Source organism: Ochotona princeps, chromosome 15 (genome assembly GCF_030435755.1).
Source record: "Ochotona princeps isolate mOchPri1 chromosome 15, mOchPri1.hap1, whole genome shotgun sequence".
Lineage (NCBI taxonomy): Eukaryota > Metazoa > Chordata > Mammalia > Lagomorpha > Ochotonidae > Ochotona > Ochotona princeps.
Genome location: NC_080846.1, coordinates 11,381,599 through 11,398,245, shown reverse-complemented (window position 1 = coordinate 11,398,245; position 16,647 = coordinate 11,381,599). Strand labels below are relative to the sequence as shown.

The 16,647-nt window shown below is 44.0% G+C and overlaps 1 protein-coding gene across 1 annotated transcript in view; it reads left to right on the top strand.

Annotated features, from left to right (window-relative positions):
• The window catches only part of POLR3B (RNA polymerase III subunit B), a 103,270-nt gene that overhangs the window by 22,518 nt on the left and 64,105 nt on the right, over nt 1–16,647 (top strand). The window contains exons 10-11 of the mRNA XM_004589579.3: nt 5,998–6,120; nt 13,501–13,620. Of these exons, the coding sequence (XP_004589636.1) occupies nt 5,998–6,120; nt 13,501–13,620 (243 nt within the window). The remainder of the gene's footprint in view (nt 1–5,997; nt 6,121–13,500; nt 13,621–16,647) is intronic.

Below are 16,647 nucleotides of genomic sequence, written 5' to 3'. Positions count from 1 at the left end.
ATTTATTAGCCAACAGGAATGAATTCAGATATCTGGAGTAAAAAGAATCTTATACAACTGGTTTTCAAATGTCTGAATTATATCTGTAAAGCAGAATGGTTGGGCATTGTGCTGTTGTTTCCATGGCAATGCGTCATTTATCTGTAGCTGCGACTACCAAAGGCTAAATGATCATGAAGTCGGTTTGGTGTCCAGGGCAGGAGCGCTCTCGATGGTAACCTGGCGGAGTGAGTACTGCTGTGTTTGGGTGACTCAGGAGCAGTTTAGTCCTTCTGCGGAAAAGCCTTGGCAGTCAGTGTGCCGTCCGCACATATGGAACCATTTGCCATGTGCTCGGCATATTTTTGCTTACTGCTCAGACATATTTGGAGAGCCTAAGCAGTCTGTTTAGGTTCATATTGGGCCATTTGAGAATTTTATACAGTTATAAAATTACTGCTTAGATTCAGCATCAGGACAGCTTGGAGTGGCTGTCCATCTGGCAAATGAAGAAGGATTTTAATTTTTCTTATTTTTGAACACCGAAGTTGGTGATCAAGCGTATAACCTTTTCGGCTTGTAGTTTCCTGAAATAAATCTGTGAAGATCATCTGGGTGGTCTTCAGTTTCTGTGATTTTTGATGGCGTTGGGGACTCCTCCAGAACGCCCTGCCCCTCCCTCTCTGGGACTGTCTGTCTCAGGCCTTGTCCTGCTCATTCCGCATGCCTGATTTGGTGTCTCTCCCACACTTCTGTAGTATTTGGGCTTCCTTTTCTGAAGTGAAGCATTTTGGTTGAAAGTTTCATATCGAAGATTTCAGAGAAATGTGATTGCTTCCAATGCAAATTAGTTACCTTCGTATGGTTTTTGTTGGTGTTTTGGTTATCTTGAAACCAATATAACATTAAGTAGGGAGATTGAGAAAAAGAAATTAGCTTATTCTCCAATTAGCTCATCTCGGAAAAATTCTGTTCTAATATTTGTGACTGGCTACTCGCAGAACAAGGAGGAAGTGTAGATAGCTCAACATACAAGGGCTCTTCAGGAAGTTTGTGGAAAATGGAATTGAAAGGCAAGTTTACTGTGGTGCAAAGACTTTTTGAACCATGCGTAATGTTTTCATAGTGCACGTTTGCCGTGAGCTTGTTGACTGACTCCTAAGTGTGTCCTCACCATCAGAATCGATGCTGCTTGGTATGCTCAAGTAAGAATAGCCTTGTGTTTGTTCACTCACTTAAAAATTGGAACAGATTTTTGTTTTGTTTTCATTTTTTTCCTATTTTAGATAATGTTTACATAGTCAATTGGGGTGGGGAGGATCTAGGGTTAGGGAGAAGTGGGTGTGGTCATTGTTTCCAAGCTCTCTGTTTCTTCTTCCCATTTCTGGAGGGGAGCGGGGAGATAGAGGGATAGGGCATACCCAGCCTCCCCACCGTCCCAGTACCTGAGGATGAGGAAGGGCCACCCGCTATCACCCCAGGGTCACAGTGGCACATGTTCTGAAGGTTCTGCCCAGGTGGATGTGATAGTTTCGAAATGTTGTCGATTTCGCCGATCTATGGATGAGGAATTCTTTCCAATGTCCTTTGGCTGACACCATGGACCTCCAGTCACCCAGATATTTGCTGTCATCGTTTGGCTGGGGTAGTTGTACATATGTTCTGTTCTCCCTTCTCTGCTGTGGTGCCAGATGTCCTCTGCAGGCCCCGATAAGCTACTGTGTCCTCCATGTGCACCGTAGTCAGCTGTCCAGCACTGTATCCTCTGCACTGTGGAGGACCAGTTCTAGGTGGGTTCATGGACCTGAGCCAGGTGACCAGGGCCGTGCCACACCCCTCCCATCCCCGCACCAGGGCTCACGGATCCAACGACCACCTCATGGATGGGCCCATGGCTCTGGACCATGCAACCCAGTACCCTCGATCACCTACCCCTGTGACTCACAGCCCCGGTCCCTACTACTTAGGCAGACTTGGTTACCTGGACCAGGAGACCCAGGCCCCTGCAGGCCCCCACTCCTGGGGCTCATGAATCCAGCACCTACCGTACAGGTGGGCCCAAGTACCTGGGCCAGGAGACCCAGGCCCTGCTCTGCACCTCATCCCTGGGGCTCACAGACCTGACTCCCACTACGTAAGTGGGCTCATGGGCCTAGGCCAGTAGACCCAGGGCCAAGCCAGACCCTCCTCCCCAGAACTGATTATTTTAAGGATTGCTTTGCTTTAAGATACACTAAATGTTTGGGTGGATTTGCATACATTTTAAATAATGAAGTTTGTTATTATTTAACAGTATTATTTTGAATTTTTGAACTTTACTTCTGTATGTTTGAAAGGCAAAAAGAGAAACAGAGCGATCGTCCATCCGCTGGTTGACTTCCCAAATATCCACAAGACTGAGTCTGTCTGAAGCCAGCAGCCCAGAACTTAATCCAGTACTCCCACATAGGTGACAAGTACCCAAGTACTTGCAGCATCCCCCTTTTTCCTCCAAGGGTGTACAGGAAACTGGATTAGAGTGTGTTTGGATGTGGGTGTCCCATGAGTCATCTCAACTGTTGTACCAAATGCCTACACCATGATGATCCTTTTAGATAGGTGTGTCATGTCAAATTAGAAGTAAAAAGACTAAAAAAATGAAAATTTCAAAAAAAAAAAAAAAGGGAGTTTGTGTGCTGAGAACTTCGTTTGCTAATCCAGTTATGCACTTGAAAAGCTTTTAAGTTGAAATCATTCAATTCCACAAATTGGCATATCAGTTATCTGTACCATACAACCAATTATATCACCATTTCTGTTGGTCAGGAATTTAGGAGTTGCTTTGCGGAGTGATTTTGACTCAAGGTCTTCCATACATCAAGGTGTCAGTCACCTGAAGGCTGAACTCCAGCTGGAGACCGCTTGCATGATGACCCAGCACATGGCAGTTAGTGGGAAATAGCAGAAGTGCTTTTGTAGGAACAGTTTTGTACCAGAACACAGGTGCCCTCACATTCAGAATGTGAGCATGCCCTTCAGGCTTAAATACTGAGTTAAAAAAAAAAAAACTGATTATTAGTGGTAAAATTTTAAAAAAGGGATTCTAGGGGCTTGCCTTGTGCCATCACAGATAAAGCTCCTACACCTACATCCTCTATGGGTACCAGTTTATGTCTCAGCTGCCTACTCCTCTAGCTCCCTGATAATGGCTTGGGAGGCAGCCGAAGAGGGCCCAAGTGCTTGGATCCCTGCCGCCTGAGGGGAAGACCTAGCTGAAGCTCCTGGCTCCTGGCTTTGTCCTGGCCAGCAAACCAAGGGCTAAAGTGAGCCGGCAGATGAAAGATCTCATGACTGTCTCTTTGTGGCTTTCAAATAAATAAGTCTTTAAAGAGGATTCCAGGGAGATACCCTACCGCCAGAGGAGATACGAGGAAGTTTTAAGAAAGTGTGCATCTAAGTTAAGAAAATAGCTGTAACCATGGTGCGTGAGCGTTTGAGCCAATTTCTGGTTGCTTTGGTTCAGAGAAGAGAAAGTTACCAATAAAGATGTCAAAGTCAGTGCAGCTACATTGCGTGACACCCTGCCGACTTGTCCACCTGTCGGCCCTTCATCTGCCCTTCTGGAATAGCCAGATTTGGTGATGTTGATGTTCTCCCTGTGGGCCAGGTGGGAATGGCTGTTCTCGGGACTGGCATGGTGTTCACCTTTGCTCTGGCAGCATCACAGATGATCTAGAGTCTTGAAATGCACCATGAACCTCTTCCTGCAGACTGTGGGGCTTCAAGAACAAGAACATGTCTGTCAAAGGTATTTGTTGTGGCAGCAAAAGTGATCCAGCAATAGGAGCAGCTGGCTGGCTTCCCTGTTCAGGTGATCATCCTAGCCATCCAGGCTAAGTCATTGCTGCTTTGTCTTTGTGCCACGTTGTCACACAGCTTCCACTACTTGCAAGTTTGGTAGACTGAAGGAAAAGATGGAGTGTCCCACGTGGGTGCAGGGTTCCAAGACTTTGAGCCATCCTCTGCTGCTTTCCCAAGCCACTGGCAAGAGAACTTGGTGGAAGTGGAGCAACCAGGCTACAAACCTATGCCCAGATGAGAGTCCAGTGCTTACAAGGCTAGAATTTAGCCACTAGGGTTTTGCGTTGGGCCCAGTTTACTAGTTCTTAAAGTTAGTACTTTTTTTTTTTTCTTTTAAAGACTTACTGATTTGCCAGGGAGAGAGAGAGAGGGAGAGAGAGAGAGATCTTTCATCTCCTGATTCGTTCCCCAAATATCCAGGCCCAGGCCAGGAACCTGGAGCTTCGTTTGGGTGTCCCACTTGTGCAGGGGCCCAAAGATTTATGCCATCCTCCACTAATGTCCTAGGCACATTAGCAGAGAGGTGATCAAGCTGGGACTTGAACCTGCATCCACAGGAGATGCCAGCGCTGCAAGACTGTTTCTTTTCCTGATGGGCCACAGCGTTGTCTTCGAATTCGTACTTTTAATAATAAGAAGCTACAGTGCCTCAGTGCCTTGTCACTGGGCCACCATCCCGTAAACTGTGTGTCTTTGTGAAGTGACAGCTGACCTCCTCCAGAGAAGCACGGTGACACGGAGAGCAGGGGAAGCCGCAGTCCCAGCTGCACTGCAGGACTGTCATCCTGTAGATGGTGTGTGTGGTGACGTGGCAGCTGGCTTCCCCAGGATGAACACTGTGACATGAGGAGCGGGGGGAAGCCACAGTGTCTCCTGTGACCAAGTCTCCAACATTGTACATGGTGTTTCAGCTTTACTTAGGAGGAGAGTTTACCTCTACCTCTCGTAGGGAGTGGCAAAGAATTTGTGAGCATTTTAAGAACTGGTACAGGGACTGGTATTGTAGTGTGGCACGTTAGGCTGCAACTGCATCACCAGCATTCCAAGTGAGCACTAGTTCAAGTTCCACCTGTTCTCCTTCCTATCCAGCTCTTTGCTAATGGGCTTGGAAAACAATGAAAGATAGGCCAAGTGCTTGGATCCCTGCTCCCACATGGGAGATCCAGGTGAAACCTCTGGCTTTGCCCTGGCCCAGCCCTGGCCATTGCCGTTTGGGGACTGAAGCAGCATAAGCAGCAGTGGCAATGTGGTGGTCCATTGTTGGCATTGTATTAGGATGAGCACTTCAGATTGCTTGGCTGTTAGAGCAGTGCCCTTCCAACTCTCCTGATGCTATGCATAGGAGCTTGAGACTCAGTATTTGCTTTTATGTGTAGAGGAGAGCTGAGAACTGGAACATGAAAGCATCACTGGTCAGTGGGCCTCTGGTTCTGGGGAAGGATTTGAGTGCCAACGTGAACTTCCTCCTAACTTCTGAGAGGCAGATTCTGACTGTGCTGGTGGAGGTCTGGTGGGATGATGGACGTTGTGTTTCTCCACGTGCCTCTATTCCAGGAAGACATGGGAAGGGCTGAGCTTTTGGACCATTTGAAGTCTGCAAAGACATGTGGCTGTAGCCACCAGTGCGTTCTTAGTTTTTAAAATTCAAACCTGCATAGAATATGACTTGCTATCTCTAGACCAGTAAAATAAAAGATTTTTTTTAGGAGAAATTCTTTTAGCCTGAATACAGATGACTTGACAGTTCCCAGAAAAAATGAATCCGGTGACAAAACTGGCCAGGGTTCTGTTTCTTTTCAGCAACACATAGTGTTTGACTCACTGCCATTTGGGCTCTTTCTCTTTGCAGGTTGTCCGTTGTCTCAAATGTACTTCCTGGCCTCTTTCTTCTCTTGATGAAACTCCCAGACTCTTTAAAAGTTGGAGGAGATAGTGTGTGCGCGCACACACACACACACACACACACACACGCTGAAGAATGTCCTCTTCCTGACTAAAATTTGTTTCGGGTTCTCCTGCAGCTTGTCCTGCTGCTGCCAGTGCCAGATGGCACGGTTTCTGAGAGAAGAGCTTGCTTTTGCTTAGAAGTAATACCCACAAACAATGCCAAATTAGCATAAGCAAATGTCAGTGAGTTAACACAAAGCCCACGCTCTCTGTCTTTTCTTTCCTTCCTAGGCCATGGGCGTTGAGAGTGACCAGGAGATCGTGCAGATGATCGGGACGGAGGAGCATGTCATGGCTGCATTCGGGCCCAGTTTGGAAGAGTGCCAGAAAGCTCAGATTTTCACACAGATGCAGGTGTGTCTCTTCATGCTGTCCTGTGTAGTGAAATGGAATCTGAGACTCAGTGCTGCTCGCTGATAAGACACCAGATGCCGTGGCTCTGACGGTTATTGATCTGGGAAGGGTATGAGGGAAGTGGGAGAAGAGTAGAGAAGTTTCTTTGCCTCCTGCTTAGAATTGAAGGAAGGGGTTTGCCTGTTCATCTTGTTGACGTGTGTTGTCTTTTAAAATTAGGATACAGACAGGAGCTTAATGTCTTGGTACACTCGCAAATAATTTTCCCCTTTGTTTGTCTGATTGATATTTTTTAAAAAAATCTGTTTTTGCACGCATATCCCTTACTGATCCTTGTAATTCCCTAGTCTGAGGTGCTCTAGATCTCTAGCCTAGTCTCGATCTCTTTCCCTGAATGCCACCGGCATTTCGGTTAGCGTGAAGGGTGCAACAGCAACCTCTCTTACCACAGCAGTCTTTTCATTGATCTGACCAGGCGTTTTGGGTTGGAGCCTGGGGACTTAAGTTTGCAAGACTCAAGATGAAGACAGGAAGTGCTCTATGTGCTAAATATAAAGTAGATAATGTGTTTGCCCTCCCACACGGGAGGGAGCTCTAGTAGCCTTACTTGGAGTTTTTAGTCTCCTATTTATAGTTTGCTGAATATAAATCAGTGGCAAGATTCCACATGGCTGTCCTGGGAGGTAGGCATTCTCTACAGTAGAACCTCAGTAGCTAATGGGCTTACCATGATACTCTTGTTCTGCCAAGATAGAACTTGTAGGCCGCTTTTACCTTGTTACCCAGGACGCTTGTGAAAACAGTATGTCCCATTTAGTGTATGTCACCAAGTCAGATCAGTCTTGGTATTTTCATAGATTAAGCTAGTTGTCTAGGTGAACTCTCTTATGTAGGCATGTGTCATTCTGGAACGCAGATCAAAAGGAATTATTCCCATCACTGCCATTCTCCTACTCCATGGTTAATTAGCAGTCAAGTCCAGTCAGTGGGCAGAAGCACCAGGATCTAGAGGATTATGTTCCTGGCCTTTACTGAAAGTGAAATATTTGGTAGCATGAACTGTTGTTACCAGTTGAAGTGATAGTGCTAAGGATTCTAAGAAAACACATTAAGAAATGTCAGGAATGTTTTTGAACAGGAGTGATGAGTTTGAGTTTAGTTTAGGGCGATACAAAATTTGACTAGTGCCCTGGCAGTACAATTAACCTGAATTATACCCCGATAGCTTCAAGGATTATAAATATCATCACTGGTCAGAAAACCCTAACATTGCAAAGCTAGTTGAGCAGAGACTAAATACACTTATTTGGAAAATTATTTCTCTTTAAGAAGTACTGATACAAAATTTCATTTGAGTTAGATCAGAACAGTGAAAAGATTGATGGCTTAATATAAGAATAAACACGTGTTCATTTTTCCAGAATGCATCTCTAAAAGGGCCTGTACTCTGCATTAAAGCTTAGATTAGTTATTTGCAACTAATAAAGGGGTTCAGAGACATGGGTTATCCAAAGTGATGGGTTGAATGTGTATTACCAGTTATAAAAACATGAGTGATCTCTGTTACTGTAAATGAAAATGTAGTGACCATGCTTTATCTAATGTGTTAGAACCTTTGTGGTAATTTAATGGATTGTTTAAAACTTATGGATTTTGTGTGTTTTGTTTGTATCTCTCTTTTTAATCCACTCCTGCATTTCTTTGTCCTGTTTTGGTCATCTAGGTGTTATATCGCCCTTACTGAACCTTCTGGTACGTGGGAAAGCTATTTAGTGTCTTTGGTGGAGAATGGATAAGGGTACAGTGCTAATGGGGAGCTGGGGCTGTCACACAGCCCTGACCCCGTGAAGCGCTGGCCCCATTCTCAGGTAGTCCTGGGAGAAGGTGACTTTTGGCTGCAGAGCAAGGGCACCTGCTCCTTCTGTGCCTGCTTCTTCCTCAAAGAAGTGACGGTCCTTCATCCTCTTACTCCCAGGCGCACTGAAGCCAGAGTTCAGTGAAGGCAGCTCGAGCAGGGAGAGCCCAGCTGCTGTCTTCATGCGTCTTGCCAACTGCTGATTCGCGTTAGTGAGTTACTTGTTACTGCTGTCCAGTGGGTCACTCAGCAAGTGTTCTCAGGATCTTGTCACAGGGAGGGAGTTCCATCCAATTTGAGTCACTCTGCTAAGTGTCTGGGAGTCTAAGAGAAAACCAAGTTCCCAGACTCCAAGTCTGGTAGGAGAAGTACATGTAAAACGGTACTATGTGAACATGAAGAAAACACTCCAATTCTTTATGTGTAGGAATTAAAATTGCAGCGGAGTGGGACTAAGAAATCCTTCAGAAGTGGTCACTTATGTGGGTTTTGAAGCACACACACAACAAAGGAAGGTGATTAGTGCAGGAAAGCTGGTCATTTCTCCTGATGAACTGAAAGCCATTTTTTTCCTTTAAGATTTATTTATTAATGGTCCCTGTGCAACGGCCTAGCGGCTAAATCTCGCCTTGCAAGTGCCAGGATCCCATATGGGTGCTGGTGCATGTCTGGCTGCTCCACTTCCCTTGTGGTCTGGGAGAGCAATAGAGGATACCCAAAGCCTTGGAACCTTAACTTGCATGGGAGACCTGCAAGAGGCTCCTGGTTCCTGCCTTTGGATTGGCTCAGCTCTGGTTATTGCAACTGCTTGGGGATTGAACCAGCAGATGGAAGATCTTTCTGTCTTTTCTCTGTAAATCTGCCTTTCCAATAAAAATAAATAAATCTTATAAAAAGCATTTATTTAGTCAACTCTTTTTTTATTTATTTAAAGGCAGAATTACAGAGAGGGCTAAGAGAGAACTTCTATCTGCTAATTCACTCTCCAAATGGCCACAATGACCGGGGCCGGACCAGGCTAAAGCCAGGAGCTCCGTGTGGGCCCAGGGGTCCAGGTGCTTGTGCCCTCTGCTGCTGCTTTCTTAGGCACACTAGCAGGGAGTTGGATTGGAAATAGATTAGCCAGGACTCCAGCCAGTATGGGATGCCAGCATCGCAGGTGGTGACGTAGTGTATTATGTCAGAGTGCTGGCCCCTTACTTATTTTTTTTGATAGCAAGGTAACACTTAGAGAGAGGAAGAGAGAGAAATCATCCATATTTAGGTTCACTCCCCAAATGGCTGTAATGGCCAACCCAGTCTGGTTCAGATGGAAGTCAGGAACCTGGCACACTTAGAGAGAGGAAGAGAGAGAAATCATCCATATTTAGGTTCACTCCCCAAATGGCTGTAATGGCCAACCCAGTCTGGTTCAGATGGAAGTCAGGAACCTGGCACTTCATCTGGGTTTCCCTTTTGGGTGACAGGTCTCAAGCATTTGCGCCATCTTCCACTGCTTTCCCAGAGCGATAGCAAGGAGTTTAGATCTAAAGCAGAGTTGGTGTTGCAAGAGGTACTTTAATGTGCTGCACCACAGTACCAACCCTCATAGCCTTTTATTGAGGCCTGCACAGTGGCTCAACAGGCTAATCTTCTGTGTATGGTGTCGCCATTCTATACGGGCACTGGTTTGTGTCCTGGCTGCTCCACTTCCGGTGAGGTTCCCTACTTATGGACTGGGTAAGCAGAGGAGGATGGCTCAAGTCCTTGGGACTGTGCACTCAAGAAGGAGACCCTGAAGTTCCTAGCTGCTGGCTTCAGATAGGTCATTGTGATCTTCTGGAGAGGTCACCCAGCAGATAGAAGATTCTCTTTCCTTTTCTCTGTAAATCTGCCTTTTCAAAATAAAAATAAATAAATAAACAAAAAAAACCCAGCTCTATTGTAGAAAATTTTTCACATGCACGGAGTATTTAGGATGGTGTCGGGAACTCTCTTGCCCCTATTACTTGCCTTCAACAGTTGTCAGCTTCGGCATTCCTTCTCACCCCAGCTGCCTGAGATTGCCTGGATTCTAAAGCTGTTTTGTAATTGCTATAAGTGCTCTTTTTTTTATGTTTTTTTAAAGATTTATTTATTTATTTATTTTACAAAGTCATATACAGAGAGGAGGAGAGACAGAGAGGAAGATCTTCCATCCGATATTTCACTCCCCAAGTGAGTGCAGCAGCTGGTGCTGCGCTGGTCCGAAGCCGGGGACCAGGAACCTCTTCTGGGTCTCCCACACAGGTGCAGGGTCCCAAAGCCTTGGGCCGTCCTCGACTGCTTTCCCAGGCCACAAGCAGGGAGCTGGATGGGAAGTGGAGCTGCCGGGATTAGAACTGGTGCCCATATGGGATCCCGGGGCGTTCAAGGTGAGGACTCAAGCCGCTAGGCCACGCCGCCGGGCCCTAAAAGTGCTCTTGTTACATTTTTCAAAAATCAAACTTATTCATCACAGATAGGTAGTTATGTAAGTTCCCCAGGAAACTTGTTCAAAACAAATAAATCTGTTTGAGGATTAAACACATGCTGTATACATTCCCTGAATTATGGTTAAAACATATTTAGCATTTTCCAGGTCAGTACATGTACAAGACGTTGTGATTGGGATCTTTTAGTTTTTACATTTAATTTATAGACACTATTATAAATCACCTAGTAGTGATTATCTTTTGGCAATACATTCTTTAAGTAAAAAAAAAGTGTATATACATACACTTAAACGTACAGATGTTAGCTTGTATTAAGATTTAGAATATTCCCATTATGTTCTGTGAGGGCCCCAATGGATTGTCATATCCCCCTGGTGCATCTGGGCATGGTGTCCACTGCACCATGTTTAGCAACTGAGGAGACCCTGTTTTGACACATGCACTCCATGGTCAAACCACAGATCCTGTAATTCTCCCCATGGTTGGAGTTCTGAGTCCAATAGTGTAGGTGTGGGGATCCTCAAAGAAACCTCGTGTGAGGTGACCCCAGACCTGACTCCCATGTGTGCCAGCCAGTATGAGGTCTGGCTCAGTTCATCACCTACATCAGCATATATACACACTGGTGGTTGCAGTTGCTGGTCAAGTTCTGTCTCCAGCCCATCTTTTATGCAAAAAAAAAAAAGTGAATGCTGTGACCCAGCCCAACTCTGCCCACCACATACTCAGCCTGCAAGTGCACCAGTGGGAATTGCAGCCCAGTCGGAGCGACCCCCAGTAACCCCCACTAGGCCCGCCCCCAGCCCTGGTTCCTGAATATGTGCAACAGACTGGTCCAGTGTGCCCTGCATCCTATTTGGTTCTTGCATACACCAGTGGGTGCTGCAGCCTAGCTCAGCCCAACTCACCCACTATCCAGCCCATAGTTATGCTGGCAGGTGATACTGCCTGTCCAGCCAGGTCTACCCCCAGCTCTAGTTCTCATGCTCACTGGTGGGAGCTGTAGCCCATCAGAGAGGTGCACATAGTTTCCTTACTAGGCCTCCTCCTAACCCTCAGTCTTGCACTTTCTGGGTGATTTTGCAGTCTTACTTGACAGGACTTGTCCCCCATCTCAGCACTTGACAGCTGATGCTGCGGCAGAGCCAGACCAGCCAGCCCTTTTTCTGGCTCATGCATGCACCAGTGTATAGTCACTTAGTCCAGCCTGGCTCTCCCCTTAAACACAGGTCACGTGCAGGCCAGTAAGTGTTGTAGCCCTGCCCAGCCTGGTCTTTCCCCAGTCCCAGTTATGCTTGCCAGTGGGAGCAGTGGCCCAGCATGGGAGTTCTCACTGTCCTCCTACCAGGCTCACTCCCTGCATCCCTCACTGGGGTTGGGATCTTACATGTGCTGGATGCCGCAGCCCAGTCTGACATGGCATGTCGCACCTCGGCACTTGGCTGTGGGTGTTATAATCTGGGCCAGCCTGGCTTGTCCCCAGTTCCTGCTCATGCTGGTGGATATTGCACCTTTGTATTCTAATGTGTGGCAACACTTTAGTTTATCCACTTTCCTACTGATGGACTTTTTTTTTCTTTTGGTCATTTGGTATTATGAATAAAGCCGATATAAGTGCATCTTTGTGGACGTATTTTCATTTATATTGGATAAATTCCTAGGATTACTGGTTCAGAGACTAATTGTATATCTATACTTGCATATGATTTTTCCCAAACTGGTGGTGCTGTTTTACATTCCCATTAGTGATGTATGAGCGTTCTGGATGCTTTGTGTCCTCACAAGACATGGTGTTGTCAGTCTTTTTAATTTTAGCTTTTCTAGTAGGTATACAAGGATAACTAACTTTGCTTTTAATTTTAATTTTCCTGACAGCATTGCTGGTAGATGTTTTTTGATGTGTGGACTATTTGTATTTTCTTCTTTAGAATTAGAAGTATGAAGTTAGTATCCCAATGAGTTTATTATTATTATTATTGAATTTCAGCATCCTTTTAAAAAAGTCCTGGATGTTAATCTCCTAACGGATTTATGCACTGCAGATTGTTGTTCTTCTTAGTTGTGTTTTCTAATTCTGAAAATAATCCAGTTGTCAAGAGGGTTTTTTTTTTCCTTTTGTCTTTTATGGGTGCTTCCTGTTTTCTGTTGAAATAATGTTTTTTTGTTTTTGTTTTCTAATGGAAGCTTTATAGTTTTAGTTTCTACATTTAGGTCTAAAATCTACCTTAAAGTCATGTTTCCATTTGGTGTCAAGTGTAGAAGTCACAGTTTTTTTTTCTTGTGAATATTTTTTCAGTGCCGTTTCTTGAAAGCACTCCCTTCCTTGTTGAATTCTTTCACACTTTTGTCAAAAATCAGTGGACTGTGTAGTGAGTTTAGTTTTGGACTTTCCATTGGTCTAGTTGTCTCTCCCTCAGCCAGTGGCACTCTGTGTGATTTCTGTAGCTTTATAGTTGAGACCAGGTAATGTAAGTACTCTTTAACTTTTCTTTTTCATTATTATTTCGGCATTTCTGAGTCCTTTGCATCCATAGGTAAATTTTAAAGTAGGTCTGTTTTTATTTTTTAAAAGCCTGCTAAGCATCATTAGTAATTGTGAATTTATTGGTCAGTCTGGAGAGAATTTTAAAGGTAAATTGCTTTCAACACTACTAAGTAGTCCAGTCCACAAAAAATGTCTTACCATCTAACTTATTTAGGTTTTTCTCCTTGCCAGTGTTCAGTAGCTTTCAGCATAGAAGTGTTGCACAAAGGATTAATGCCACAGGGTTACTTACTTGTGTTTTGTACATTTCCTAAAATGATCGTTCCAATTTTAGTATAAATGCTGCCAAAGCAAGTACTCCTAAAATGATCTGGTATCAGCTTTATAATGTAAATAAATTTAAAAATAAAAAGGAATAGTTTGTTAGGCAGCAGGTTATGCTTTTGTCATTGGCTTACAACAAGTATGATTTTGTGTATGACTGGGGTGTTTTTAGCTTCTTTTCTTAGAGCATGTGTATGGTTAAGTGCTTCATAAATTATCCCCGGTGATGTCATTCAAACACTACTATCATGTTTTCTTAACAGGCTTTAAAATATATAGGGAACAAAGTTAGGAGGCAAAGAATGTGGGGAGGTGGACCAAAGAAAACCAAAATAGAGGAAGCAAGAGAACTCCTGGCTTCAACCATTCTCACCCACGTACCGGTGAGTATTGCCTTTGTAGTTGTGAATGACTCTGAGCGTGAAAGAATTGTGAAAAGTGCTTACTTTGTGTTAACTCTGGTTCCTCAGGAGATGGTTCCTGGCATTATGTGCATTCATATTACTGGGTAACCATCACTCTGCTAGATGTTTTTAAAATGCTTGTTTGATGAGTAAATCTCAACATTAAATTTATTATTTCATTTGTTTGTTTGGGGCAGTGAGAGGAGGGAAAGAGATGGATAGCCGGAGGCTGTGGGTATGATCCCACCTGCTAGCCTGCTCTTCCAGATGCTTACAATGGGTGGGCCCAAGTGGGATCGTGCCAGGACCAGGGTTCCCTGCCTGGCTGGCACAGACACAATGATTTGAGCCATCCCTGCAACTTCACAGGTTTTACACTGGCAGGAGTTTGGAAAGTAAACATCATTACGTGCAATAACAGAAGTTAGTCTGTGTCTCCCACATGGGTGGCAGGGACCCCCTGTTTGAGCCGTCAGCTGGTTCCTCCAACCAGGTGGATTTCAAGAAGCCAGATTTAGAAGTGGAGCCAGGACCCTAATCCAGGTACTCCAGTTCGGAATGGGCTAGTCCCAAGTGGGAACTCTGCACTTCAAATGGTTAACTGTTACCTGTTTTTACACAGATTTCAAAAGCATAACTGAAAACCAGTGTAAACTTCTTTTAATTTATTTTAAAAATATATGAAATACCATCCCTATCCATCAAAATCATGAAATGCGTTAGCACTCTCATAAATGAATATAAAATCACAATAATTTAAAAGGAAAACCAGGGAAAAATAAACATGCAATGTTGATACAGCTAATGCTCTCCAAGGATCAATACATCATTGACAGTGAAAGATGATCTTCAGTGGGCACTCCAGGCCTCTTTTTGACTTCCTGCAAAGTGTTATTAAGAAGTATCCAGAGTTCTAGTGACAGCAGTTCTGTTTCAGCATTCCAATCTCATTTGTTAGTTTTCTTTCTCTTCCTCTTTCAAATAATCCACAGGTTAGCATCCAACAAGGGAATATTGAACCACTGTTGGCATTCTACCAAAAAGTGATGTCAGCCACTAGATGACAAGGCTCTCACACTCAGTATAACCTTGTTAGTAGTCCTGGAAAAATAAGCTAAGTATTAACTCATTATTTTCAATTTAGAACTAGGATTTGCTTTTCAGCATTTAGTAGTTTAAGAGGCAGGGCAGAGCAGGGATTGGACAGTCAAGTTAGTTACAATTTAATTATCTATTAAATAGCATGCAGTAGCCTCACTTTGCATGCGCCAGGGCCCCATATGGGCACTGGTTTGTGTCCCAGCTGCTCCGCTTCCCATCCAGCTCCCTGCTTAGGGTCTGGGAAAGCAGTAGAGGACGGCCCAAAGCTTTGGGACCTTGCACCTATGTGGGAGACCTGGAAGAAGCTCCTTGTTCCTCGCTTTGGATCAGCTTAGCTCCAGCTGTTTTGACCACTTGGTGAGTGAGTGAATCAGTGGATGGAAAAACCTTCTCTCTGTCTTTCCTTCTTTCTGTAATTCTGACTTGCCAATAAAAAAAATAAATAAAATCTTAAAGAAAGAGCAACAGGGACATTTGCTGTACATGCCCATATTTATTTCTACACATGCATGACTTGGGAGAATAGACCCATATTTATGTAAAATGGACTTTATTAAAAACTAACATTTTGATCAGTGGATGTTTGCCTTGTTTTTCTGATTAATAAGAAAAGTAAGTTAAGCTAGAAGAAAGTAGTTATCAAGGTAATTGCTACATTAAGGTCAAGTAAATCGTGCATTAGACGTACCTGAATGGAGGGCCGTGCAACTTGTGAATTTCAGCTGAAATAAGGTTATTTATAGCTGCCCAGGCCCAGGATCTTTCTGCTTGGTGGTGTTATAATTGGTGTTAGTGCTTGTACGGCTCTTTTTGTTTGTTTTTAAAGACCTTTCTTACTGTTTTTTTTTTTTGGCGGGGGGGAGTGGGTACAAGATGACAGTAGCTTTTGTGACCTTATTTTTTCATTTCCCACTTCTCAGACCCATTGAATATTACCCAGTGTTCTCAGTAATAGAAGGGAATGAATTGATGTAGAGAAGAAACAGAATTCACTTTGCAGGAAATAAGCTTGGCAAACACATACCGAATTCTGACATGATGCTATTTAGTGGAATTCCTCAACTACAATCACACAATGTATAAAAGAAAAGTATTACTGTTGTTCTTTTAGGTCAAGAACTGATGACGTAGTCCATTGCAGTGAGTTTAATAAAAGAATATCATTGGCTTTTTGTAAATGATTACGGAACCATATTACTAGTATTGTATGTACCTGCCATGTGAAAGCTTAAAATGTTTCTTTAAATTGTCATCCTTGGACCATCTGTTAAAAATTCATCTTTTGTGGTTGTAGGAAAAGGATCTGGCTAGAGTTTTTGTCTCCCCAAATAAACTAGTGCGATTAATTTACCGGTTCTGATTCAAATTTCTGATTGAGCTAGAGTCATTCATTGAACTTGAGGCTTTGTACTAGAGAGGATTGACAGAGTGTTAGCCACAAACTCATTCATCAATCCATTCAGTAGATACTTGTTGTGTGCCAGTGATAACTAGTCTTTCTGCTGTGGCTGTGTTAACAGTCAGCAGAAATGGGAAGACTTAACTGTTCATTGTGGCTCAGAGTTCTGTGGCATGACGAGGCTTCACTAAGGTGGAAGACAGTTCTCATTTTAGATCCCGCTAAGGCTGCAAACAGGGAGCAGCTGAGTCTGGGTCATGTCAAGTCTCAGCTGGGCTGGAACTCCAGTATGGCTTCACTCGTGTCTGACCCCTTGGTACCTTTCTGCACAAAGGATTATTCTGGACTTGCATGGTATCTGAGGACTCAAAGGAAGGGAGTGGAAACTCCCTTTAAATATACCTCAAAGGGTAGACCTGGAATTCATTGACTGGGCAAACTAATACCAAGGGGGCTCCACCTGTAATGACAGAATGGCAATAATTTAGTATCTTTTAAACTTAAGT